Source organism: Phascolarctos cinereus, unplaced genomic scaffold (genome assembly GCF_003287225.1).
Source record: "Phascolarctos cinereus isolate Bilbo 61053 unplaced genomic scaffold, phaCin_HiC Scaffold_4;HRSCAF=312, whole genome shotgun sequence".
NCBI classification, from domain to species: Eukaryota; Metazoa; Chordata; class Mammalia; order Diprotodontia; family Phascolarctidae; genus Phascolarctos; species Phascolarctos cinereus.
The window spans coordinates 88,611,352-88,638,595 of record NW_027555847.1 but is presented as its reverse complement, the minus strand read 5'-3'; the positions used below and the strand labels follow the sequence as shown (position 1 = coordinate 88,638,595).

The window sequence follows — 27,244 nt, the reverse complement described above, 5'->3', positions numbered from 1 at the left end:
GGTTTCCTATCCAGGTGGCTAGGAAGTCACAGATTGTACCTTCTTGTGAGTGAACTACTAACTTGACAAAGGATTACAGGTATTTTCCAAATAGAGGTCAAATTCCTACGATTCAGAAGTGGTTGCTTCTTACCATATTTTGGGCCTGTCTAAACTGTCCTTACCCCAAGTGTAAGGACAGGCAGTGCCTTGTGGAAGGGGGGGGTGGTCAGAAATGTTGGGTCAGACTTCAAGGCCAACTGCAGTGCTGGAATTTCCCTTCTCTTGCCAGCTTCGAAAGGTCATCATCATGAACAACTTTTGAGTGTCCACCGTATCCGTGTCTCTGTACTTGGCATATTCACTGCTTTCCAGAGAAGATATTTTTACTTAATTGCAAATTTGAATCCTGAGATACTCCTATGTTTACCAGTTGTGTAATAGACTAGGAATACAAAATTTGTTTTTCAAAATTTTATTACTATATTTTGTTTTGATACAATAGATATTTTATTCTCTCTCTTTAATAGTGCTGATTTTTTTAAAATTTAATTTAAAAATTAGCTGATTTTTGGTGCTAATTTTGACCAGTTTTGTTACCTCTCTGTTTTATCTTGGATCACATTGTTATAGGTCATTGTGTACATTGTTATCTTGCGTCTTTGCTTTTTTTTCCAGTCTGCATCATTTTTATGCAAGTCTTCTGTGTTTTTCTGAATTTGTCACATTTATAATCATATAGTATAAACTCATATATGCTCAGTCATTCCCTAATTGTTGGGTATATGTTTTGTTTCTAGCTTTCAAATTATCTTAAAAGGGCTCTTTGAAATTTTTATCATTTTTTGTTCCATTCCTCTCTTAGTAACCACATGGACTTGGTCACCTTTTGCTTGTGGAATGGTTCTGCTTTCCTGTTTGCAATGCTTCAAAATGGGCAGTTGGGTGGCATAGTAGACAGAGCTCTGGGTCTCAGATCAGGAAGACTTGAGTTCAGTTCCAGCCTCAGACACTTACAAGGTGTGTGAAGGTAGATAAGTCACTTAACCTCTGTCTGCCTCAATTTCCTCATCTGTAAAATGGGGCTAATGATAGTACCTACCTCTCTACAGTTGTTGTGAGGATCAAATGAGATTATATTTATGAAGCACTTAGCACAGTGCCTGGCACATAGTAAATGCTATATAAATGTTAGCTGTTATCATTATTATTATTATTATTATTTTAGAATGAATCATGAGCAAGTTCATTACTATCTGTCTCCTCATCTCCATTTTCTCCTGGACTGTTTTTTCTCTTTACCACAAAGGACAAAAGGAATGGGGGGGGGTGGAGAACAAGTAAAATGTAATTTTAGGTAAAGAAGTGGCATGTAGACATCCCCACATTCCCATTTTTATCTTTTGTAAATCCTGGCCTGAATTATAGTAGCACCTGTAGTAATGAAATATTTGGTTGCCTTTGGCTACGTAGCTAATTTAATGACTAATTTGTTGGCAGACAACTTCCTTTGTTAAATGTAGAAAAGCATTTTCACATCCAGACCTTTAGTCTCCTTTACTCCACCAGGAAAGGTTTGAGAGAGAAAAACTTATCTCATTCTCAAAGACATCCATGACAGGGGAAGGTTGTAGGAAGGAGTTGAGAGTGAAGGAAAGCAGGGCGGAATGAAGTGCAGGGCAGCATCTCACCATCTCTCAAGAATAGGTTCTCACTGAACATCAAGGATCGTCGTGTTAAAAAGTAAGTACAAAGATTTAAATTTGGAATTATTAAATGCATTTTGCTTGGTAATTAAAGAAAAGAATAAAAGGGGTGTGTGTGTGTGATATTGTCTAGGAATTCTGCCTTTCTTAGGATGCTTGAAGTGGGCATTCATTGACTCAAAGACATGCTGTCTATGTAGTACCATTTTGCTGGCATTTGGGAAAACTAATCCAAAGAAATCACAAGAAGCCTAGAACACTTATTTTTTTTGCACCAACAGATTTGCCTCAATTGGAAGCAGCCTGGTATATAATGGAAAGAGTGTAGCATTTGGATTCAGAGGACCTTGTCTTGCCTACTTACTACCTGGGACTCAGTTCCTCATCTTTCAGATGAGGGGCTTAGACTAGGGTCCCTTCTAGCTCTTAATCTGTGGATTCTGTGATCAAAGCAAAATTTAGTTGTTTTCAGTTTTGATAGTGAATAATTCGTTACCAGAAAAGGACTTGAGTGGCAGTATCTCTAATTATAAAGTAGTAAAATGTGTTCATTCTTTATGACTGAATTTAGTTCACTTTACAAGTAGTAGTTCCCTTGTATTTCAACATTGGTTAAAAGAGGTTTAATTTGTCAGGATCCGATATTTCATTGATGTGAATATGTACTCTGCTCCAATAGGCTGTAGCTCTGCCACCAGCACCTTTGTAGCAGGTCTTAATGAGTTGCTGTGGTTGAAAAAATTTAACATCTGGTAGCCAATCTACTAAGGATACTTTTTAAATTTAGCTGGGATAAGCTACTGATACCTTGTTGAGATTTGAAGGTGACTTTGGGTTTTATACTATGTGAGCTTTGGCAGATCTTGCCATCTTGGAAAGACTTATGGCCCAGAAGTGGACTCTGCTGGAAACCAATTAATCAAGTCAGCAAATATTTATTGAGTGCCTGTTCCTAACATAGAAACTAGAAGCTTTGAGGGATACAAAAAAAGTTTGTAGGGATCTCTACCCTCAAGAAGTTTGCTGGTCTCCTAGCCTTCAGATTTCTCCCTAATCTACCTCATACTACTCTGGTTTCCCATGCTACCTACTTCCTGACATAGAAGTGTTACACTTAGGGTACCTTGAAGATTCAGACATTTTTTAAGGCATTGCCAATGTGTAAATTTGTTTTGCTTAACTATGCATATTTATTAAAAGGCTTTTGTTTTTCTCTTTCTTTTCTTTCTTGGAGGGAGTGGGGAGGAAGGAAGTTGGGAAAGAGAGAGAATAGATTTATTACTTGAAAAAAATTTAAAAATTTAAAAATCCTAGTTTCCTCCAAAACTCAGCTCAAATACTTTCTCCTACTTTAGGTTTTTCCTTATCAACTCAGCTGTTTTTGCCTTTTTGTATTTATTTTTACTATATTCTGTATATACTTACAGGTGTATATGTTGTTTCCCTGGTAGAATGTAAGCTCCTTGAGGGCAGGCACAATTTATTTTTTATCTCTGTACCTCTAGTGCTGTGGAGTTACTTAATAAATACTTTTTTATTGATTGATCCAGTTAATCCCACAAGCTGTTGTTAGATAAACCTTTCTAAAGTACTGCTTTAGTCATGCCTTTCTTACTGATCAAAAACTTTAAGCAGCTCTTTCTACTCCATAACCTGGCATTCAAGACATTCCATGGTCTAGCCCCAATATACCTATATCTTTTTCAGTTTCACTTTACTTTCCATTCCCTAAATGTACCTATGCCTTTTTTCATGCCCTTTTCCTACTTTGAAAGATCTTTTCCTCCCTAACCTTAAATCTCTCAGAATTTCTGCCTATCCTTCCAGAAGCAGTTGAAAAACACTTTTGCTAAGAAGGCTTCATTCTGAAATTCTTGGTTTAGAGCATATATTTGACACCAAACCCAAAAAGTATTGGTCTTTTCTCTCCAACTAGATGATTATTTTCCCATCAGCAGGGAATCCCTTTTTATATATTTCTGTCCCCAAAAGCCCCCTTTCGTAGGACCTTACATGCAAATATTTGTTCAGTGAACTATAAACTTGCTGAAGAGACTAAAATTACCCACAGGAAAGAACAATGCAGAACAGTTTTCCATTCTTTGCTGGATTGTATAGCACAAATGTGCTCTGAAGAGTCAGAGGCCACGGTGTGAGCTAGAATAGTCTTGTTATTACTGAGTTACTAAAAAGTAGAAAGGTCAGTTGAGTAGAAAAGCTTGCTTGCAGAGGGGAAGACTGCAAAAATAAAAAGGATTTTTTTAATCAGCAGGCCTTTAACTCTTTGTGGTCTGGTTTAATATATATGAGGAAGATATAGACATGTGTGTACACATACACTATGTTGAATAGATTTATGTTTGTCTTTAGAGAGGTGATGATAGGAGTGGCACTTAAGGGATGGAAATCCTTTCTTTAACTTCATTCCTTCTCCCTTAGAGATGTAAAAAATACCTGAGATATCAGTCTCTTCTTAGCTGTTTTTAGATATCCAATGTACGCCTTCCTGACCCCCTTCCCCTTACTCCCACTCGGTTTTTCCGTAATCTAATACAAACTCCCTTTCCAACAGGAAGGGATCCTGATTAGAGAACATCTGATGGAATTTAATTGCATTTATTCCCATCTGGTGTGTGTCATCCAGCTTATGTTTATAAACCTTAGTATTTAAAAGGAAAAGTGATAGACTTCAACAGAAGAGCCATTATTTAAAATTTTCTTCTGAATCGCTTTTAAGTTTTAGATAATTAAAGGTTAGCAGTAGGTAATACAAATACTTTCTGGGTAGAAAAGGTTCTTCTAGGTTCTAGCACTGTTATTTGCAGTTTCATGAGGAAACTTGAGTTCCATTTATCTTAATAGTGATAACTAAATATGGGATTAATCAGTTGTTAACTTGTGGGTAAACTAGCTTAAGGGAAGGCTGCCTTTGTTCACCTGTCTTCATGGACCACATATTTTTAAGCAATTAATGTGAATTTCCATAGGCTAAATACAACAGGAAGAAGTTTGACAAAAAATATTTCCTCTCTATCCTGGTTTTGCTTCCTATAACAATTCCTAAGTGAATGTGTACGTGTTTAGCAAGTTTGGCCTTTGCCTTTAGAAAGTGAGTAGGCCTTTGTGGCTCTGGCTACCGCTACTCTCCAACTCCTCCTGTGAGAGCCTTGAGCCTTCAGCTGCCATCGTTAAGGAAGTGCTTTGTCTATTGCCTGTGCTCCCTTTTTTTCTGTTGTCTGCATCTTAGTTGCTTTCAACAGCAGCATGATTTTGAATCCGTTTTGCCCTCTTAGTCAGAAATATAGACGCAGCTTTAAATGCAGTAAGTTTTCATGGCAATTTTGCTTACAGCACAGAATATCTAAATGCTAGACTTGAACTTGTAATTAGAAGACTTGGGTTCAAATCTCTGCTCTGATGTTTGCTAGCTGTGTAACCCTTTTAGACAAGTCATTTTATTTCTTTGAGCTTGAGTTAATTGGAATGATATTTTCACTTAATATTTTAATTTATGAATCTTAAAATGCTTTAGAAATTTTCAAAAATTTTTAGTACTGAACTAATTTGTACATCATGGAAAGGGTGCAGATATCTTTAATGGAGCACCAAACTTTTTCAGATAGAGCCTTTTTGCCTAAATAAAAGTAAATTTCTTCCTTATACCTCTCTTCCTTCCCCCTCCCCCCCATGATTGAAAAAGTCATCAACCTGTTTCTCTAGAATGCCTCTTGTTGGAATTTGAGAAGGGGCTTGAAGTGGCCTTTTGGACTAGGGATTTCCCAAAGGGGATTGGAATGGTGATGCATAAGTAAAATACTTTGATCTTTGGGAGATGATCCCCTTTATAGCTAAGGGAAGATGGATTTTTTTTATGATCTCATATCTCACTCTGGATAAATAACGTAGTGTTGAGTATTATGTTTTGTGCTGAGCTTAATAGTATAAGGTCACAGCTGTTGTCAGGACTGAGAAGAGATAGGATTCTTTGGAAATGTTCAAATTCTTTTTCAGTATCTTATCTATAGCATGTAGAAAATGAATGTGTGGTAGTGGATTCTTTAGCCATGATTCACAGCAAGTGTGAATTCTACCACAACATCCTCCCATCCTTTCTTACACTAGGATTAGAATGGAAGAATGGACAGAGTTGTGGTTAATTTGTTCCGTTTTGTTCCTTTATTCAAGGGTTGAGTGTGCTATACTTGATAGATAGCTTACTAATTCTATAAGACCTCTCCACTCATAAAACCTTCTTCAAATCATGTCTTAGTTGCTATGGAGGGGCACCAGGGGCTCACTGCCCTTCACACCTTTCTGTTATCTTCCTATGATTCTGTCACCTTCATCTGTGTCTTAAACTTCATCTTTCCTTTTTCTTTTCCATTCCCTTTCTAATCCTTCCACTTCGAAACAATTCCCTTGCCTTCACTAATTCTGAAGTTCTCTCAATTTTGATCCATGTTCTTAGATCACACAGTGGACATTGTCTTTTCAGCCTTGTTCCCTCACTCCAAATCCTTGTTCCTATTCATGGGATCAAAATGTTAGAGCTGGAAGGGACCTTAGAGGCCATATAGTGCAACCCTTTCATTTTACAGACAGGGAACTTAGAATCTTTGGTTTAACCTTGTCTTCTAGCTCTTTGCTATATACCCTAGACTCCAGCCCAACACAGCTTCCTTGTCAACCACAGTTCACCTCATAAGTTGACCTCTAATTACTAATTAAGCCAAGAATTGCTGTTACATAGCAATAACACAAAACATGGGATGAAAAAAATGTAGACATAAAAGAATTCAGGCAGTTGGCAAGTAAGAATTTTTAATAAAAATTGAAACTACAACCTGTATTTTTTCAGGCCACTGATGCTCACTGCCATCAGATGTTTCATCACTATGACATTGGTAAGTGTGGGAAGGGCTGGTGACAAGTTTGGTGGGCAGATACATTTTTTTTTATCTATTTGCAAGGCTGTTATCAGCTTTTTTACCGAAAAATATAAGACAGGTTGACTAAAACTAACTGTGGTAGGCTAATAGACATAATAGGAGCAGTCTGTTTTGCCATCTTTAAATATTCTTACTATTAGTTAAAACAAACTGTATTCTTTGAGTTTTTTTTTAAAAGTACATTAGTACATCATTTGTGAATAGTTGATAAAGATGCCTATCATTCCAGTTGCCTTAGTATTACAACTAATAGCAACTGAAGTTACCTTTCAGTTTTAAACTTTCCAGGAGATCTGTGAAAGGTTAAGCAAGTAGAAGCATGTTCTCAACAGTATAGTGGCACATAGTAGGTGCTTAATAAGTGCTTGTTGACTGATTGGGTATGCAGGAAGAATAACTAGCTGGTAAGCTTCAGGGCCTGTGTCTTTTTCCATTGCTCTCTTTTAGCACCTAACATCAAATCTTGTATATATAAATGTTATAATGACTTAAGTGAATAAAAGAAATGGATGAACTGGAAGATCCAACATGATTGGCTTTAAATTTCCTTCTGCTTTAATTGGAAAAAACAAAACAAAACTTCTACCTCAGTTCACTTGAACCAGAAAATTTTACTGCTAAGCCCTAGGTGGAGTTAGGATCTTACAGTTTGAAAATCATTTGTTTGAGATACTGTAGTCTGTTTAGAAATGTAGAAATAGGCCCAGAAAAGCTAATCCAAGAAGTGCTACTTTGTGAAGGGGAAGAAAAAAATATTAAGTAAAAATTCTAGAGACAAGATAGCATAACAGGTCACACAGATTTATTCAGGTTATAAATCTGACCCTAGAATCCTAGGAGTGCTTCATTGGAGCTCTAGGAACAATAGAGCTACACAATTGCAGCAGTAGCTGAGATCCAGTGAACTTGGTTGGAAAGAGAGAATTTCAGTGTTTTCAAAGGAACAGATTACTCTTAACATTCAGCTTTCTAGTCGTACTGTGATGTACCTGAAAGACATAGCCAGCAGGAGGAAAAACCATTGCAATGTCTGGCAAAGGTCTATCCTAATCAAGTCAGTCAATCTAATCAAGTCAGTCAATCTTTACTAAGTGCCTACTGTATTCCAAGGTACTGCTTAATGCAGAGATATCTATATCTATATAGAGATATCTATATATCTGTATAAAAGATCTATCCATATTCTATCTATATCTATAGAGATCTATATAGATAGCTATAGTTAAGATATGTATTTCATCTAGCTATTTCTATATCTAGATAAGATATATTTTGTATAGATAGGTAGGTATAGGTCTGCAAAAAAGCAGTGCCTTGGAACATGTCAAACACACTCTGAAGTAATACTGATATTAGGAAGCGTAGATATGCTAAGGTCCAGGAAAAGTGCTGTGAGAAAAAATTTTGAGATAGAAAGATGAGATGACTTTGCACCTGGTGGAAGTCAGGAAAGGTATTCATGGATAAGGTGGTCTTGAAGGAAGGGAGGGATTTTAACAGACAGATGAATGTAAGGACAGCATGAGCAAAGACTTGGTGGCAAAAAGGGGGAAAAAAGGATGGGCAATAGTGAGTTCACTTTGAATGGAACATAGAGTAATGGGAAAGAAAGCTGGACAGAGAGGTCAGAGGCTTGCCCAGGGTCTTGAAATGTCTATAGTTTAAACTTTATTTGCTAGTTACTTTGTTGTATTTACTAAGTCAGAGAACCTAGTGTTCAACCTGTTTGCATAAGTTTATTCCATTGCAAAACATTTGTGTAGCTACATCCTTAAATATATTTTTTGTTTAGAAAATATTGATATGGGCATCCTGGATTTCATTAAAAACAAATTTCTGTTCTTTCTTTAGCTGTGCAGCAGTGCATGTTCAGTCTGTTACCTTATAGAATAGAGGTGTGATTCTGTGACATGTCTAGCGTATTTTAACGCAACAAACAGTAACGATTTGAAATCTTCCTTCACACACACATACCTACAACAGCTGTTGGAATCATCAGTGTATATTGTAATTATTTATTATGTACTAGACTCTGTGCTGGGGTTGCTGCTTTTCACCTGAGAAGAATTCAGTTTAGCAAATATTAAGCAGTTGGCCATATGAGAAGTGCTATGTGAGGCCTTGGGGAACAGTATGATTTGAAATTCGTGGTGCTGTAATTAGTTTGAATTGTAGATGATTGCAGTAACATGTTTGGTTGTAGAATCTTTAAGGGAGGTGACTTTTCTCGGCTAATGTAGGTATGAAACAAGCTACCTTTTTACATTTGTCTGGTTAAGCCATGTACAGTAATGTATTTCATGGTGCTTTTTCACATTTATCATTTGGACCGTAAAATGGGATATATTCTGTTATTGAATGGCCTCATTGACTCACTAAAAATTTCAAATTCCCATCAGTGTAGCAGATATCAGTGTCTTCCATGGTTATGAAGATATAGTTTGTGATTCCAACAAACTTTTTGGGAAAATACAGCCTTTTTGCATTGCTTTCATATTGCAGTTGTGAATTATGCACACCGAGTAGTTCCAAGTAGCTTCAGGTTTGAAGCCCTTTCACTTAGCCACAACAACCTGAAGGACTTAAAGGAAATGGTTGAAGATGACAGCCTTCACTGTGCTCTGAATGAAAGTCATAACCTGTCCAGAGGTTTCATGGCTTTCAGAGTCACTACTCAATTTTGGATTCACTCAGGAAAGAATGCTTTGAATATTATGCTCTAGCGAAGTCCACGATGGGCCCAGCCCAGAAACACCTTTATTTCTGTCATGGTCCAACATACATTTTCTGAACTATTCCATGTGAGGTAGCATGCTAGGCACTGTTGGGAAGATGGAGGAAGCATAAGACAAAGCCCTTGACGTAAGGAATCCAGTAGGGGAGACAGAGCGCGTAGAGGAAATGCAACAGCAGTGTAAGACTACCGTATCCGATATGGTACAAGCCACAACGTGTCTGATGATGAAGAAGGATGCAGAAGGTTAGGACTGGACATACTGATTTGGGAGGGAGCTACTTAGGGATTTTATGTGTATATGTGGGGGAGTAAGGTATAGGGAGATGTTGCACATTGAACCTAATGAATAAAATACACGGCCTGTCTGATTCAGTCGTATAAAGATTGCTCCTTTACATGCAGTGATTTCATCTTTATAATTACTGGTGTTTGCCTGGCACTTTTATCCTAAGAACATAAAAGTTTTAAATATATCCACTGCCAGGTTTTACCCCACGTGGGGAAAAAAAAATTAATACAGAGACAACTGTCTTGTGTGAAGTCACGAAGCATATTGAAATAGAGCCAGAAATAGAACTGTATGCTTTTGGTTCTCGATTTGCTGCTTCTGTCACTAGGGCTTTAAATTGGTAGATAGAAATGATTCTTTATAATAGGCTACAGACAAATAAAGTTGGAGAATTTTTTTTCTGCAGGTCAGAGAAGGCATTGTCACGCTCACCAAAGAAAGGGCTAGAATTATGTGAGCCCAGAAATACAGCAGACATTTTGCCCTTCCTGATTGTAATTGTTAGTGCTCACATTCTCTCTTTAAGTTATGTTCTATTGCTTTGTGTACATATTTTGTAGTTATTTTTCCCCTTGTGTAGATTATGTCCCCGTTAGAATGTAAGCTCTTCCAGGCTCTTTGTCTTTGTGTTCCTGGCAAGATCTTTACATATAATAGGCCTGTAAATGCTGGTTGAACTGCATTAATGATTTAAGAATAGGGGCAGCTAGGTGGTGCAGTGGATAGAGCACTGGCCCTGGAGTCAGGAGGACCTGAGTTTAAATCCGGCCTCAGACACTTGACACTTACTAGCTGTGTGACCCTGGGCAAGGTCCCCCCCCAAAAAAAAAAGATTTAAGAATATTCATTTTCTAGACTTATGAGATTCTTAAGAATCTTTATTTCTGTTTACTGTAGTAGAAAAATTTGGTGTTGATAAATCAAAATAAATTAATTTTTAAAAAAAAATGTTGGCTTTTAAATCCCGCTATTCTTGACTGCTGAACTTTGTGTAGGGATTATGTCTTAATTAGTTGCAAATACCCAAGGAGGATGTTGAAATCAATTTCCATTTGCTCAGGGGTTTGGTGCTTGGCAGTACAGTAGATTGGCAAATGATTACAAAAGAAGAAAACCAGGTTCAAGACAGAGGGCTATTTTTTATACACACCATCTTTTGCATGAGATCTGGCTTTTTGAGTCTCAGAATTCCTGGTGTTGTCATAAACTCTGAATATGTGTGTAATTCCTGAGCATTTCTGGAAGTAGAAGTAAAACCCACATAAATAAGTATTTTTTTATACTTGCAGAATTACTATGAAGTACTTTGAGGCATATTGCTATAATAAAAGTTTCTTTATACTGAAGACTTTGAAATGTTATTTTTCCAAGCATCAGTTTTATGTGTCTCAACAACTGATCACTATAAGTACATTTTCCTAGCTTTGATCTTTATAAACTGCATTGTTGAGATTTCATGATAAATGTCACTGTTCTTGTGAAAAACTACAGAATGCAGAATCGGGCAATAGTTCCCGTTCATTCTGTTTTAAGATTCTTATTTAAAGAGGGATTTACTATCCCTGGACTATGGGTATGTTGAGATTTTTAGGTAGTGTGATGGCTGAAATTGAGCTGCTTTGCAAAGATTCCAATGGCATAAACACTGTCCTTTCCTAGGAAAACAGGAATCAACTCCTGCCTAATTTTCCCTTAAGTATGTTACTAAACTAGGTGTTGCTACAAGAGTCTTACTGAGTCCTTCCTCACTTCCTTTACCTGCCCTGCATTACCACCCTTTTCTGTGACCCATAGTACTCCAGGATTTGATGTGTAGAAGGAAAAAAAGTATATTTGACTTCTTAGGAATAATTCAATACTGCATCTTTTGCTATGAGCTTCAAGTCCAGCCAATGTCACTTTTATATCCTCAGAGTTATGTTGAGGTTTAGAGGTTTAGGGGTGCTGGGACCCCAACATTATGACATGCAGGTCCTTCCCCAAATGAATTCAACCCAAGTCTTCTTTCAGTCAAAGACAAGGGGGATGGGAGTGGGGGCGGGGCCTTCGGATTTAAAGAATCCACCATATTGGCCAGACTCTTAAGGAATCTAAACATTTTTATCACTAATGCAAGCTAGCCAGATCTTAAGAATCTGAGCAGCTTAATGGAGGCCATATGGACCTTATATACAGAAAGGCTATGGGAGAGATCTAGGAGTGGCCAAGTAGCCTAGGGTGGCTGGAGGAGGGGGTCAAAGGAGGATCTGAATGGGAGTGGCCAGTAAATTGGGGTGACTGTAAGGTAACCACGCCAGGGACCTGGACCACTTGGCCAAGGGAGAATGGAGCCTACATAGGATTAAGTGTGGAAAGTGGCCAGGAGCAGTTGGGGGTGTGGGGGGGTGGTAACAGAACAGAATTGGGAGATTAGGCATTGCCACAAAGAAAAGCCAATTAAATGAATTACAGCCCTCAGGCAAATGGGAAAGTCCTGGGATTTTACCCAAAAAATGGTCTTTTCCTTTTAGGGGTTCAGATCCCTTCCCCCATCAGTTATACTCTTCCAACTTGAATTTCAGCCTCTGATTTTAAATGACTCTATTTCTTTTTTTTTTTTTTTGGCTAAGCAATGGGGTTAAGTGACTTGCCCAGGGTCACACAGCTAGTGTTATGTGTCTGAGGTCGGATTTGAACTCAGGTCCTCTGAATCCAGGGCCAGTGCTCTATCCTGTGCCACCTAGCTGCCCCAACTCTATTTATTTCAAATCCAGGCATTATATTTGTGAATAATATGGGTTGTAAATATGTTTTGTTTCGTTGGAGATTTGTTAGCTCTGGAGCCAAAACAAAGCTCATCAGTCTTAATAGTAGCAGTTTTTAATGGGCTAGGTGTTGGTGTTCAGCATATAGGACATATTTTAGGATATATTTTCTGGAGTACAAAAATCAGTACAAAGATCATGTGAGTCTCCTCTCAGACTTGAATATTAAGTAGATATGATGAGGTTCGGGACACTACCCCAAACTGTTGGGGTGAAAGGTTGTCTGGAAAGAATTCACTCAGGCTGTTTCCAAAATCAAATAAAGGTGTTTATTGAGGGTAACACACACACCAAGGGGGGTGGGGTACAAGACACCTGATTAAGGAAAACAGTCCTAGTCCAGAGAGGCTAGGGATTTTTATAATGGAAAACCCACTGTGCTCAGGGAGGTGAGGTAATCAGGTCCTCTGTTTCAGAGTTTCCCTCATTGTCTGGGCAGTTGTTCTGGCAGGGGTAGGGCCCTATTCGTTTTGGTACTTCTTTGACTAGCCTACTTGAATCTTATTGTTTCCTAAAGTGGCTTTAAGTGATACTTGAGGTAATAGGCTTCTCTTGGATCACTCTTATTTGAATCTCATCAGATATACCTGAAGATTAAAAATTTTGAGGCTTTGTTTTTTGGGTGATGCAAGTCTTAACATTTTACCCAGAATCCCAGAAAGTTGGAAAATACTTTACGTGTCATCTAGTGTCATCTAGTCTAACCTGAACCAGAAGCATGAGTCCCTTCTGAAATGCTCTTGATAAGTGGTCAGGAAAGTCCTTTCGTGTTATTGACTTCACTACCTTTCTGAAGCAGCGTATTCCATTTCTGGAGAGCTCCAGTTATTACATTGAGACAAAATCTGCCTCTCTATGACTCTCATTTCTTGGTCCTTTTCTGCTCTCTGAGGCCAAAGAGAGAAAAATCTAGTTTCTCTTTAATGAAAATCCTTCAGATATGAAAATAAATATCATGTTAACTCTATTGTTCATTTCTCTGATTAAAAAATCTCCAGCTCGTCAAGCAGTCCTCAAATGGCAAGACTTTAAATCCCCTTGCCCTCCTGGTTATGCTCCTGAACATGTTTCAACTTGTCAATCTCTGACTTAAAGTGTGATGCCCATGATGGAGCACAGTACTCCAGATATAATCTGACTAGGGCAGAGAACAATAGGATTGTCATCTCATTTATTCTGAGTACTGTCGTTTTGTTAATTCATCCTAAGATTTCATTAGTTGTCACATCATACTGTTCAGTCATATGAGTCTGCTTAAACACCTTTCTCCATAAAAATTAAATTCTTTTTTAAAATAAAATTTTATTAATTTTTTTTACATCAACTAAATTTCCCTTTTATCTCTCTCCCCTCCCTAAAAGCTACCCCATATAACAAAGAACATTTTCTTTAAAGAAAAAGAGGACAAAGAAAAAAAGTGAGCAAAACTAATCAATCTGCTCGGGAAAAAAAAAAATCTGAAAAATGCATGCAGTGTTTCACAACTGTGGGACACCCAACTCTGCAAAGGAGTCTGGAGACATTCTTCTCATATAACTTCTCTGGTGCCAAACTTTATTTTTAATTTTGCAACATTCACTTTTGATTATTTTGTGGTGGTTCATATACCAGAATTTGTATAGCTATCATCGTTATTATTATTAGTTAGTTATACAATCAATTATTATTAGCTATTATCTAATCGACAGCAAAAAGTGCTACTATAAATATATTGGTAGACGTGTCGGGGTATATATGTACATATGTACATATGGACTTGCTTTTTATTAAAAACCTCCTTCCACCATAAGCCTAGTTGTATATTCTCTGGATCAAAGAGTATGGACATTTTAATCACTTTATTTGTATAATTCAAAATTGTTCTTTATGATGGTTTTACTAAATCATAGTTCCATTAACACTGCGCTAATGTTCTTACCTTCCCACAGACCCCCTCCAACATTGATTATTCTCATCATTTGTCATCTTCACCAGTTTGTTTAGTGTGAAGTGAAATCTGAATGTTTTGATTTGCATCTTATCAGTGATTTGGAGCATTCTTTCATATAATTGTTAATAGTTTACAACTAGGTGGTTCAATGGATGCAGTACTGCATCAGGAATCAGGACGACTCATCTTCCTGAGTTCAAATGTGACCTCAGATACTTACTAGCTGTGTGACTCTGGACAAGTCATTTAACCTGTTTGCCTCAGTTTCCTCATCTATAAAATGACCTGGAGAAGAAAATGGCAAACCCCTTCAGTATCTCTGCCAAGAAAACCCCAACTAGAGTTACACAGAGTTGGACATGACTGGAACAACTGAACCACAAATTCTTTTTTTTTAGTTAGGGACAAACAGAATTATTCATATTGTTTGATTACTTATCTATTGGAGAATAGCAAGCCCTTATCATAGAAATCTGACACAAAGATTTTTTTTATTCAGCTTATACATTTTGTGGCCTAGATGTATTTTATGTTTACAGAAGCTTTTCAGTTTCATGTAGTCAAAGTAACCTGTTTAATAATTCGTAATTGCATTCATCCCTGCTTTGTTTAAGAATATATCTACCCACAGCCATGAAAGGTTTATATATGATCTGTTTCTCTTCTAATTTTTAATGGGATGATCTTTAATATTCAGGATACATACTCATTTTGAATTTATTGTGGAGTATGGTACAAAATAAACCAAAATAAACCTCATCAGTCTTAATAGTAGCAGTTTTTAATGGGCTAGGTGTTGGTGTTCAGCATATAGGACATATTTTAGGATATATTTTCTGGAGTACGAGTTGTTAGTATAAGCTTAATTTCTGCTAGACGGCTTTCTAGTTTTCCCAGAGTTTTTCGTCAGATAGGTAATTCTTTCCTATGTAATTTATGTTTTCTTCTGGTTTATCAAATTCTGCTTTATTGAGTTCCATTATTTCTGATTCTCTATTTTTTAACCAATACCAAATGGTTTTGATGACTGCTGATTTATAAATAGTTCGAGATCTGGAAGTGCTATTACCCCTTCATCTCTAGTTCTAGCTTATCGTTATTTCTCTTGATAGTCTAGGACCTGGGAACTGTTCCTAGAGGTTCCCAGAGTGGGCGATACCACCCCTTAAGGGGCTTTGGAATGATTCAGGGGGACCCTTGTAGCTTTGGGTGCAATTGGGGGGCATTGAATAAGAATAAGGAGGCAGTGGAAGCATAGAGAAAGAAGAAAATTTTGAAAAACTATTTGCACATGTTTCATTTGTTGTTTAACAGAGTTAAAGTTGCAGTGATTACATCATTTTCCAAATAAACACACAAAATGCAAGTTATAACTCATAGGTGGTCAAGTCCACTAAAGGGTTTTAACAAGCAGGTGTTGGCAGGCAAGCCTGTCATGCGTAGTAGGGAAGTCCAACATGAATCGGCAGGAATATGTGCATGTAATGACTTGCTTACAACAGTTACTGTACAGTTACATGGTGTAATATTGTGTCATTAGAATTTCAGTGCAGGAAAAAACCGTAAATTTATAATAAATTATTAAATTTAAGATGCATCATTTTTAAAGAATATATTTTACAATTTTTTTTGAAATTTTCAAATTAAAAAAAAACATTAAAGGGTTAAAGAAAGTAGATTTCCGGGGCAGGGGGAGGTGCTAAGTAAATTTTTTTTTTTTTTGAAAAGGGGATGGTAGGCCAAATAAGTTTGGGAACCTCTGATTTAGGACTTTCATTCCTCCAAATGAATTTCATCAAGTGCTATAAAGTATCCCTGTAAATAGTTTAATTGGTATAACATTAAAACTATAAACAGATGAACTGATTTCTAACCTTGCATCTTGTGTAGTTGATTTTTTTTTAACTGAAATTTTGTCTTCTTAGGTTCTTTCAGATGTTCTAGCCTGTTGAGATCTTTTTGGATCTTGATTCTGTGTTAGCTCTCTAACTTAATGCTGAATTATCTTTGAGTATGATAACATGCCATTTATATCTTCATCCAAGTCAATGATAAAGATGCTGATCACAGCCTAAGTGAGGGCAGAGTTTTCATGACACCCTGAAGACCTCCCTCCAGGCTGCCGTTGATCACCTGTCAGATCCAGTCACTCCACAAGTTCTGGGTCCATCTAGCTTTACTGTTATCTTGTCCTCCAGTGTCTCCTGAGGTTCAGATCATCGCAGATTTAGAGTTTAGAGGCCATACATTCCAGCCCTCTCACTTTTCCAGTTAGGACAATGAGGCCCAGGTCCTCTTGATTTCAAATCTAGCACTTTCACCACTGCAGCTGTGCTGTCTTATGTGTTACCATGTCTTAAAAGACTGCTAGATGCCTGACTGAAACACGAGTATACCTTGTATTTGGTATTTTCCTGACTTGCCAGCTTATGTCTAACATTGCCCTCCTTAAGATGAAATGCTTGGAATTCATCCCTCCTTGTCTCTGCTTAGAAACCTTAGCTGTCTTTAAGGCTCAGGTCAGTTTTCACCTTATATGGGAAACCGGTTTCCATAACTGATTTCCTCAGTAGTAATATTCTTTGCCTCATCAAAATACATTTTAATTTTTATCTATATATGTAAGTCTAGAATCTCATTAGAATGTTAACTCATTGAGGGTAGGGACTTTGGAGACATTCCCTTGGTGATATATTCATGTTCTGTTTTTCTCTCCTTCATCTTCATCTATATACTTAACTACCATGATTTCTCCTGAGGTTCTGAATTTCCATACAGGGAGAAGAATAGATTTTCTTGTTGGACAGTACCATTCCATTGTTTTGTTTTGTTTTTTTAAACCTAATCTGTTACTTTTAAAACAGTTATATCCTTCCATTGTCCTGTTTTGGTAGGTTTTTAAAAATATTTTATTGATGCCTTTTGTTTTTTACATCACAGTTATTTCCCATTATAATTCTTTTCCACCACCTAGCCCAGGGGTTCTTAAGCTTTTTTATGTCCTGATCCTTTTGGCAATCTAGTGAAATCTATGGATCCCTTCCTGAATGTTTTTAAATGCATAAAATAAAATACATAGGATTACAAAGGAAACTAATTATATTGAAACACAGTTATTGATATACATGTGTGTATGTGCATTATGTACGTATATTTCATGGATATAAGATTAAGAACCCTTAGCCCTGCCCCTGTGAAAGCCCCTCTCCCCAGTAACAAAGAAAAAGAGTTTAGCAAAAATGACCAGGGAGTGAGTCCCACACCTCTATACCAAGAAACAGGTAAGGAGGAGTCCAGACATTGTATCCTGTTCAGATTTGATATTTGAGTGAAATAGGACACTTCTTGGGCCTTTCTCCTCTTCGCTGTGCTTCTGACTCATCTGACTTTGCCACCATGATTCAGCTACTTTCTTACTCTGCATCTTCTCTCACTTCCTTGTGGCCTTTCACCCTACAGCATCCCTCCACCATGCCAACCTTAGCATTGCCCCTTCAAAGATAATTTCTCCTCCCCTCCTCCTTCAGCTCCCTTTTATGTCTTATCTTCCTCCATTAGAATATAAACTTCTTGAGGACAGAGACTGTCTATTTTTTGCTTCTATCTCTATCCTCAGCAATTAGAACCATGCCTGGCACATAGTAAGTGCTTAAGAATGCTTGTTGCCTTGCATGCTGCCATTGAACATTTAACAAATTAAGGTTTACCTAGCTCTAACATAGAAAGGCTATGCAACAGGGATGCAGAAAGACATAAGCTTCCCTTGTTTCCATATGAGATATGTCTGGTCAGCAGGGCAGAGTATAGTGACTCTCTGTGTCTTCAGACACCCACCATGTCTTAGGGGTACCAACCCTGAGGAGTTCAAAGCTTTAAGTAATCAGGAAGTTGCCTCAGTACAGCCAGAGGTCCCCCAAGAGACTGTGTCAAGTTGGAGCCAGTCAAGTCCTGGCTTTGTCTCCTTTCTTTAAGACATGTTGGGGAGGGAGGGAGCCCTCTCAGATACTGGTCTTAGCAGCACTAAGAGAAAAATGTATTTTATCATCTCTTCTGTAGGACTAAAATTAGTTGCTACACCTTATCTTAGTGTCATTTTTGTTTGCATTATTGTCTTTATGTACATAGCTCTGCTAGGTCTGTTCTCTTTAATGTCTGTTTATTCATACAAGTCTCCCCATGTTTCTCTGAATTCCTTTTATTTGTCATTTCTGAATGTACAGTGATATTCCATTACATTCTCATACCACGGTTTCTTTAACCATTTCGAAAGGTACCTCTCCCTTTCTCCATTCTCCCTTAAATTTTTACTACTACAAAAAAATGTTGCTTTGACATTTTGTTAAATGTGGGGCCTATTTGTCTTTAACTTTTTGGGGTTATGTGTCCAGGACTGAGACCTCTGGGTCAAAAAGTAAGAGCACTCATACATATATACGTACATTAAGGGGAGATATACATGTAAATATTGTAAATGTAAATAATTGATTCACATACTACCCCCTGGAAACAGGGTAGTAGTGCATGATACAAGCATCGTCATATGATAGAGCAGTATGGATTCAGGGGTATGGGACCTGTGTTCAAATCCTCATTCTGCTATCATGTTTTCTGTGTGTTAAAAAGTAATAACTGACTTTATAACAGTTTAAGGCTTTTAAAGTACTTTTCTCACAAGCTGTATCAACTTTGCAAGTACTTGTGAAAAGCTTGCCTTCTGTTTTCACACCTATTGCTTATTTGTAAATGAATTGTATTTTAAATTTCAAAAACAAAGCACCCAGATTCCTAATTAGTGTCTTTTTAGCTGTACAATTCATTGAAGTTACTTTCTTAGCCACTATTTTGTGTCTAGAAGAGGGATACAATCTTTTTTTTTATTTTTTTATTTTTTAAAGATTTTATTTTTTCCAAATTACATGTAAAATTTTTTTTAAATTTTGAGCTCTAAATTCCCTCCCTCCTCCCCTCTCACTAAGAAGGCAAGCAGTTTGATAAAGGTTATACATGTACAGTCACATAAAACATTTATGTATTAGTCATGTTGTAAAAGAAAACACAAAAATGGTTTAAAAAAAGCATGCTTCCATCTGCATTAAGATTCCATCAGTTCTTTCTCTGAAAGTGGATAGCATTTGTTTTTTATCATAAGTCCTTTGGAATTGTCTTGGATCATTGTATTGCTGAGAAGAGCTAAATCATTCCCAGTTGATTATCGTGCAGTGTTGCTGTACAGTGCTTTCCTGGTTCTGCTCACTTCACTTTATGTCAGTTAAATAAGTCTTCCTGGGTTTTTCTGAAGACATCTGAGCAATCTTTTTATGAGGTTTGTGAAATGTGAGTTGTACACAAGCAACAACTGAGACAGGACTTGAAGAATTGGGAAGACTTTAAATATCAAAGGCCAGAGCTCTTCATTGACCTTGTTATTTATTGTACTGCATCATTTAAGTTTCTTAAGTTGATGGTTCCTTAGAGTACTTGTAACTATGTTCTTATACTTATGAAATGTACAGTCCTAGAAAACAAATGATTTTGACTAAATCGTACTGCCTTCTTGTGAAGGTAAGTTTCCTGATCTGTAAAATGGACTGGAGGTTCTTTGAAGTCCCAAACTCTAAGGTCCTGTGAGTGAGTCTATGATTGTATAAAAATCAGTCATCTTATTATCTGTGTGTGAGTCAAATTATGTGATCTTCAGTGTGTAAATATCACATCAGAAGTTATCTGTACTGAAACATCCAATGTATCTAATGATTAGAGAATGACCAAATAAATTATGTATATTAGTATAATGGAATATAATAATATTAGTTGAGGTAGGGACTGTGGACCTATAATTTCATTGATAAAAGGAACTACCAGATGAGGAAACTTCTTCAGTGCAAGTTGGCACCTTCTCTGAAATTTAAGCCTTTTAGAGAGTTGTCTTGACCCACCCAGTGTCATTCAGCAGGTGTAACTGGGTGGCTTCAAGGTCAGTTCTCAGTTATGACATCCTGTCTCAAAAAAACCTAGGCAGTTCAATGGGTAGAGTACTGGGCCTGAAGTCAGCAAGACCTGAGTTTTAAGTTCAGCCTCAGATACTTACTGGCTACGTGGCCCTGGGCAAGTCACTCAACCTCCCTCTGCCTGATATTCTTTATCTGTAAAATGGGGATGATAATTGCACTATATCCCACAGGCGTTGGGGGATGAAATGAGATAATCTTTGTTAAACATTTTGCAAACTTTAAATGCTAATTAAATGTTAGCTGTTTAAAAAAAATAACAAAAAATACATATGAAAAATGCAAGAAAATAGATCTATATGAAGTAATGCAAAGCAAGGTCAGCAGAACTAAAATGATAAATATATTGAGTTCATATGTATGTATGTGTATATACATACACTTGTGCGTATGTTTAAACAAAGGTAACAGGAATCCATGCTTTTGGAGATGGGCACAAAGTAAGCACAACTTTTTTGTTTAGTTATTTCATCTGGTTAAGACATTGAAAATTTTATAGAAGATTTTCCCCACCTTATTTTTGTATTTTTTTGGTTACTGTTTATAATAAAAACATTTAAAGTTACCCAAAGTGATGGTTGGGTTTTCTAAGAGAGATTCCTTCAGACTTTATAGACTATTAGTTAAAAGGTCATTTCATCAGATTGCACAATTTTACAGAACAAGTAGGGCCAGAGAAGGAGAGTGACCAAGCTAAGGAGTATGCCTTGTGTGCAGCAGGCTCTTAAGAAACCATTGCTTAGTGTAGTTGAAAATAAGAATCTGGGTCTTGATTCTTTGCCCCTTGACCACACCCTCTCTTCTTCTGTGGTGCTGACAGAGCTGTGACAGACATTAACATTGTTCGCATTGCCTATGTGATTTCTGGGTTCAAGAAGTTAATTTATATACATCTAGAAGTATTCAGTACTCTTAGAAAGATGTAGCCCTGATGTGATTCCTTTTCTTTTTTCTTTCTAGGTGTCTCATTCAGTGGCTAAACTTGTATTAGTTAATTTCCACTGGCAAGTCTCAGAGATATTGGAAAGGTAAGTGTTTGGGTGAAGGAATGAATGAAAAATGTAAGTTTGTTTTTTACAAAACAAAGTTATCACCAACAGCTACATTCTCCTTTAGTACCTAGAAAATCATTCTTGGAGGTGTTTCTTTTTAAGTGGCAGGTTTTGAAATTGTTGTTGGAAGTGCCATTTTACTTTTTATCTGTACCACCCTAAGAGCAGAAGTCCATTTCTTCCGTGGCTGGCAAGAATGTTTGGCCTGTTTTATTAGAAAGTGACCAGAGCATCCATATTGGATCCAGAGATGGCAGATAACATATATTCCATTTACAGGGTCCTTGGTTCTGTCAAGCCTATTCCCTTCAGAATCCAATATAAAGCCCTTTGTATGGCATTTCAAGTTCTTTATAATCTGGCCCTTAGACTGTGGACTCTTTGGGGGCATGTTTTTGCCTTTCTTTATATCCTCAGCACTTATCATAGTGTCTGACACATAGTAAGCCTTTAATAAATGCTTGTTAACTGACTGGCTGCTTATGTCTTTGTAGAATGCTAGGTGTAGTAGCCTCCCTTGGAGGCTTTTCAAATGAAGATACTTCGAATCATAGAATAAAGTTGGAAGGGACCTTAGAGGTCAGTCAGTCAGTAAAATATCTTTGGTAACTGGCCTTCTGGTTAATACTTAAGCTCCTCTGATGAAGACAAATGTTATTGCAAAAGAAAATACACTAAATTTGGGATCAGAGAACCTGGAGTCAAGTCCCTCATCTACTCCTTTGTACCTCTATCACTCGCCTTTGTGGGCCTCATTATTTTTATCTATAAAATGGAAAAGGAGCTGGACCAGATGCCCTTAGGTTCCTTCTCTCCCTAAATCAGGGATTCTTGCATCTCTTGGGATAGCTTCTTCTACTGTTGGACAACTCCATTTACATTGGCTAGGAATTTCTTCCCCATGTTTGGATGGAATCTACCCCCTCATTTATTCTTGTCTGGCCTTCCACAGCATACAAAAGAATTTGTTTTTTAATCTACTTGACAACCTTACAAATATTCGAACCCAACTCTTATGTCTTTTCTTTGTCTTTTCCCTGCAAAAAAATACTGTTTCTTTCTACCTTGTCTTATATGGCATTGATTTGAGTCAGTTACCCACCCTCTGCCTAGGCACTACCATAACCATCATTCCCAGTTCCCTCTTGCACATACTCTGAGTAGCCAATGTCCCTCTTAAAGTACAGTGTCTAAAACTTCACAGCCATTCTAGATGCATGTACCATTGGGTTTGCCATTTCCTGTGATCAGGACACCATACTAATGTATATTGATACTATGTTAACTTTTTTTTAGCAGACAGATCACATTGACCTTATGTGATGAGTTACTAAAAACGGAAATAAAACCAGTAACTCTGTTGGAGTGGTTCTCAGTTTTCTATTTGAAAGAGGGCATCTTCACCTAAATAAGTTACAAAAATGATATCTGTTAGGAATGATTCTACCTCTACTTGGATTCATAATATTAAATATAGAGACTCTAACTTTCTATGGGGTTTTTATCTCAGAATACTTAAAGTCCTTCACAAACAGTATCTCATTACAGGTTAGCGTATAGGGAAGCAAAGCTTGTTACGCCAATTGAAAGCACAGTAGATTAAGAAAGGGAGGAAAATTTGTTCTTTTCTCGGAGTAGTTTAGAAACCAAAAGCAAAAACATATTAGTCACTTCTCTGTGGACCCAGTACAGTTTATTCAGGTTTTTTGGCCCCCATTCCTTTATTTAAAGAGAAAGATACTTGCTTATGTTTGGGTTCCTATTTCTTTTTCCTAAAGGGTTAAAAAAAAAATCCCATCTTTTGTCTTTTAGACACAAGTCCAATTCTGCTCAGCTGTTAGTTGAGGCCCGAGTTCAGCCCAGTCCATCGAAACATGTGAGTACAGACAGTTCTCGCTTTTCGTAAGTGGACCGTTCCGCAGACCTCTACGTAAAGCGATTTTTATGTAACACGAACTTACCTGAGTTCATGGGGAAGGGAGGGAAGGAAGCAGGAAGGGGTCCGCATGCGTATGGGGGTGAGGGGACTGACACATAGTTCAAGGACATGTGGGGATTGGGACAGAAAAGCAAGAACAGGAAGAGGAACACATTGGCACTAGGGCCAGCCATGGCGGGAGCCTTTCCAGAACCAAAAGGAAGAACATGTGGAGGTGGGAAAGACATATGGTGGCTAGAAACATACACAGACAGGAGGGGAGTGGTGATATGCAGGGGACAGACACGCGATACTCAAGTGCAGACAGATAGAAGACAGACATTCAGGGGCTGGACACAGGTGGGTGGGCGGAGCGGGGCAGAGGTCTCCTCTCTGAGCACTGGATGTCTTATGCCACACCCCCAATCTGGTGGTGGTGGCATTCTCTCTGCATGTCTGATCTGTTTTCACTTGGAGAGGTTTTTATTTAAGTTTTTTTGTTTTTGTTTTTGTTTTGGGTGGTTTTTGTGTTTTACTTTGGTTTTTGTTTGTTTGTTTTGTGGAGGGAGTGGAAGTCTGTGGAGCTCCAAGCAGAGGGGCGGAAGGCTAGGAGTGAGAGGGAGAAAGAGAGAAAGCGCAGTACTGTACAGTAAAGTTAACATAGGCCTTTTTTTTTGGGAATGCGGATTTCTTTCAGAATTCTTTACATGAAGTTGAATTTGCGTAATGTGAATTTATGTAAAACGAGAACTGTCTGTATCTCCTTCCTTCAGGACCATAGCTCTTCCTCCCACATTAATATTGCTGTTTGGAAGACTCCTAATATCATTAATGTAATTAGGGCTTTGTTTAGAGTGAGACATGCCAAAGATGTTTCGTATTTCAAATACAGGTCTTAATCTTTCATTACAAAAATATTTTTCACACAAGTGGGAAATAAACTACTGCCATTCTTTGAGAAATGTTTATCTTCCTCCGTCACTTTCATTCTTTATGTACATGCACCCTGTACTTCAGCCAAATCATATCACTCAATGTTACCTGGGCCTGCCTTGTACTCTCCCACCCTTGTGTCTTTGCTCATGTTGTCCCCTCTAGCTAGATTGCTTCATTCCTTCTTCCATTTCTGCTGCAATCCATCATATCCATATCACAGGCAACAAAACCTTCCCTGATTCTTTCCCTTCTCCTAGCCAGTAGTGATTTTTGTTGTTCTCTTAATTCCTATAGCACACTCTAGTTTTAGCACTTTTCTGTGTTGCCTTGTATTGTTGGTTTTGTGCTTCTGTCTTCTATTCCTAATTAGACTGTGCTTTCTGAGAGCAAGTCCTATTTCTTGCCTATTTTTGTATCTTCCACAGTGCTTAGATAGTCCCTAAGTATGTATTTTGTACATGAATTAAAGCCAGGTTACATGAGGCTTTGGTGGGGGGAAAGAGGCAGTCAGAAATCCTCAAAATTCAGCAGCTAACACTGAAACACATACATAATTTCTTCTGTCATTGCAAGAAATAAACAACATTATATAGATTTAAAAGATGTGTGTGTGAGTGTTACTAGTGAAATGATAAGAGCTTCACATGGTCTTGGGATCTATTTCTCTGTTGGGGTCATTGTTGAAACAAGTATCAGGAAGAGTGCTGCTAGTGTCAGATAATTTGTGAATGCAGAGTTCAGAGTTTTATTACAGTTTTCTCAGGAACCTAGGAAGAGGGAGCTTCCCTCTGTCTTCAAGTTCTAAGTAGATCATCTCCCTGCCATGTAAGAATGAATCTTAAATAAATCTAGCAAGGAGTGGTACATCCTAGAAAAGGCTGTGGCATGATTTCCACACACAACACTTTTTATCACTGGTGGCAAAGGGAAGAGAAATAGGAGCAAGTTTGTGCCAACTGCTAACTCTTCCATATGCCTGGGAAGGGGCATGACTACCTTTTGCTAGGTGACCAGCCCATCCTCTTTCTTAAATTGAAAATAATTTAAAACTTGAAAACTGATCATGGAATTCTGTTTTTAGTGTATTATGAAAGCCTAGGAGAAAGGTAGAAGAGGCACACTCTTTGAGAGTAGCATCTGATGTCTGCTGAAGTGAGATTTTAAACAACCATGGCAAATAGGCCATTTGTTCTCCAGTATTTTCCCATTAGTATTAGGAACTATTTAGGCAACCTATAAATATTAGTGTGCAGCGGTACTGGCATATTGCTTTGGGTTTGTGACAGAATGTTAAATCTGGGTCATGTAATCATAGGACCTTAGGTTTAAAGTTAAAAAAAAAAGTACATCACTGTCTCTTTTAGGGAAACTGAGGCTATGATAGATTAAGTGACTTTTGCCCAATAGTTGCACAGGTAGTAAGTAACAGATAGGGGATTCAGACTCCAATTTTTTGATTCCAGATCTACTCCTTTTCCCATTACATGATGCTGTCTCTCAGTCACAATATGCATGAACCAAGACTTAGAGGAAAGCACTAATTCATGGCTTTTGGGAATGAAGAAGAGGATTTGATGAATAGAGTTTGAATCCCATGGAAGAAAGCTTCTCATACACAAATGAAACTGGTCTGGGGACTGTGTGGAAGTTTGAAATTGACCCAGAAGGTCTGTCCATCTAAGATGACTTCAGTCAAATGACTAGTTGAGTGCTTGCTGAATGTAGAGACTGTACCAGGTTATTATGGAAAGTTGTAAGAGAATTAAAAGGTATTCTCTGTGCACTCTTGAAATTTGTAATATAAGTGGAAAGATAAAACATACAAAGACAAAAGAAAAACTTTTGAAACCAATATATAAAATTATGTTCTTTTAATAAGATTGGACTAGAGCTAGAGGGCATCTCAAAAGACATTTAGTCCGCCTCCCCTTCCCCCATCCCATTAGGAAACTGAGGCCCCAAGAGGTGAGATGACTTGCCCAGGGTCTTACAGCTAAGGGAACAGGGAATGGGACGTGACAGATATCAGGAGGAATATGGCAAATGGAAAAAAGAATTTTTCAAGTCTTGTTTTCTGCTATGTACCTTACCCTTGTTAATGTCAAGCTTCCGAGTCTAATGCTGTTGATGCCTGTAAGGTCTTGCATAAAGCTACAACTTTGAATTGGCTAATGTTTACAGATTTAATCTCTATTTTGTGTAGGACCTAGAAGGACATAATGACTCTTACTTTGAAGTTAGAGTCTAAGACTAACTACAGTTCTCCAGTTCTGTCTTCTGGGCACCAAAACAATAATTTGATTATCTTGACTTGCCCCTAAAATAATTTTCTCCTGTCTTCACTTAGGAAGGTGATAGGAATAAAGTTCTAAGTTTGTGATTGTATGATAATAAATTTCAAGGCTCTGTTATCATTTAATCATGTATCTTTAGTAAGTAATGTCTGTAGCTGTCTTGTAGACTAAAAGTTTGTTACCTTTTCCCAGGTAATGGTACATTCCTCCCATCACTGTGCAGTGTGCATGCAGTTTGTTCGAAAGGAAAATTTACTCTCTTTGGCTTGTCAGCACCAGTTTTGCCGAAGCTGTTGGGAGCAGCATTGTACAGTGCTGGTAAAAGATGGTGTAGGAGTTGGTGAGTTAACTGTCATTTGGATTGAGTTTAAGAATTCATTCTGGTCGTGCAAACACTAGGAAGAATATTGTAGGTAGTGGGGTGAGTTTCTTTTGTAAGAGTGGTTTTTATAAGTAAGTGTTTTTATAAGAATAAGAAAGACATTTATCGTCACTGCTACCCCAAGAGAATGTTCCTGCTACTCATAAAGCAGCATGTAAATTAAACTTGCTTGATTATTGGTTCTTGCTCTTCTAATGTGATTATATGTTACTGAAACCAAATTAATAGCATTGTCAGATTTTCATTCTGATAATGATTGC

General features: G+C 37.5%; 1 protein-coding gene across 4 annotated transcripts in view; it reads left to right on the top strand.

Moving 5' to 3' along the window:
- Window positions 1-27,244, top strand: part of ARIH2 (ariadne RBR E3 ubiquitin protein ligase 2) — a 65,036-nt gene that overhangs the window by 19,449 nt on the left and 18,343 nt on the right. For 2 of the 4 annotated variants that reach the window (XM_020999018.2, XM_078152393.1), the window contains 3 exons: window positions 21,363-21,430; window positions 23,267-23,330; window positions 26,795-26,942. In XM_020999018.2, the coding sequence (XP_020854677.1) occupies window positions 21,363-21,430; window positions 23,267-23,330; window positions 26,795-26,942 (280 nt within the window). Of the gene's footprint in view, window positions 1-6,543; window positions 6,590-21,362; window positions 21,431-23,266; window positions 23,331-25,873; window positions 25,976-26,794; window positions 26,943-27,244 lie in introns of those variants that run through there. The other 2 variants (XM_078152395.1, XM_020999020.2) reach the window with 2 other exon arrangements.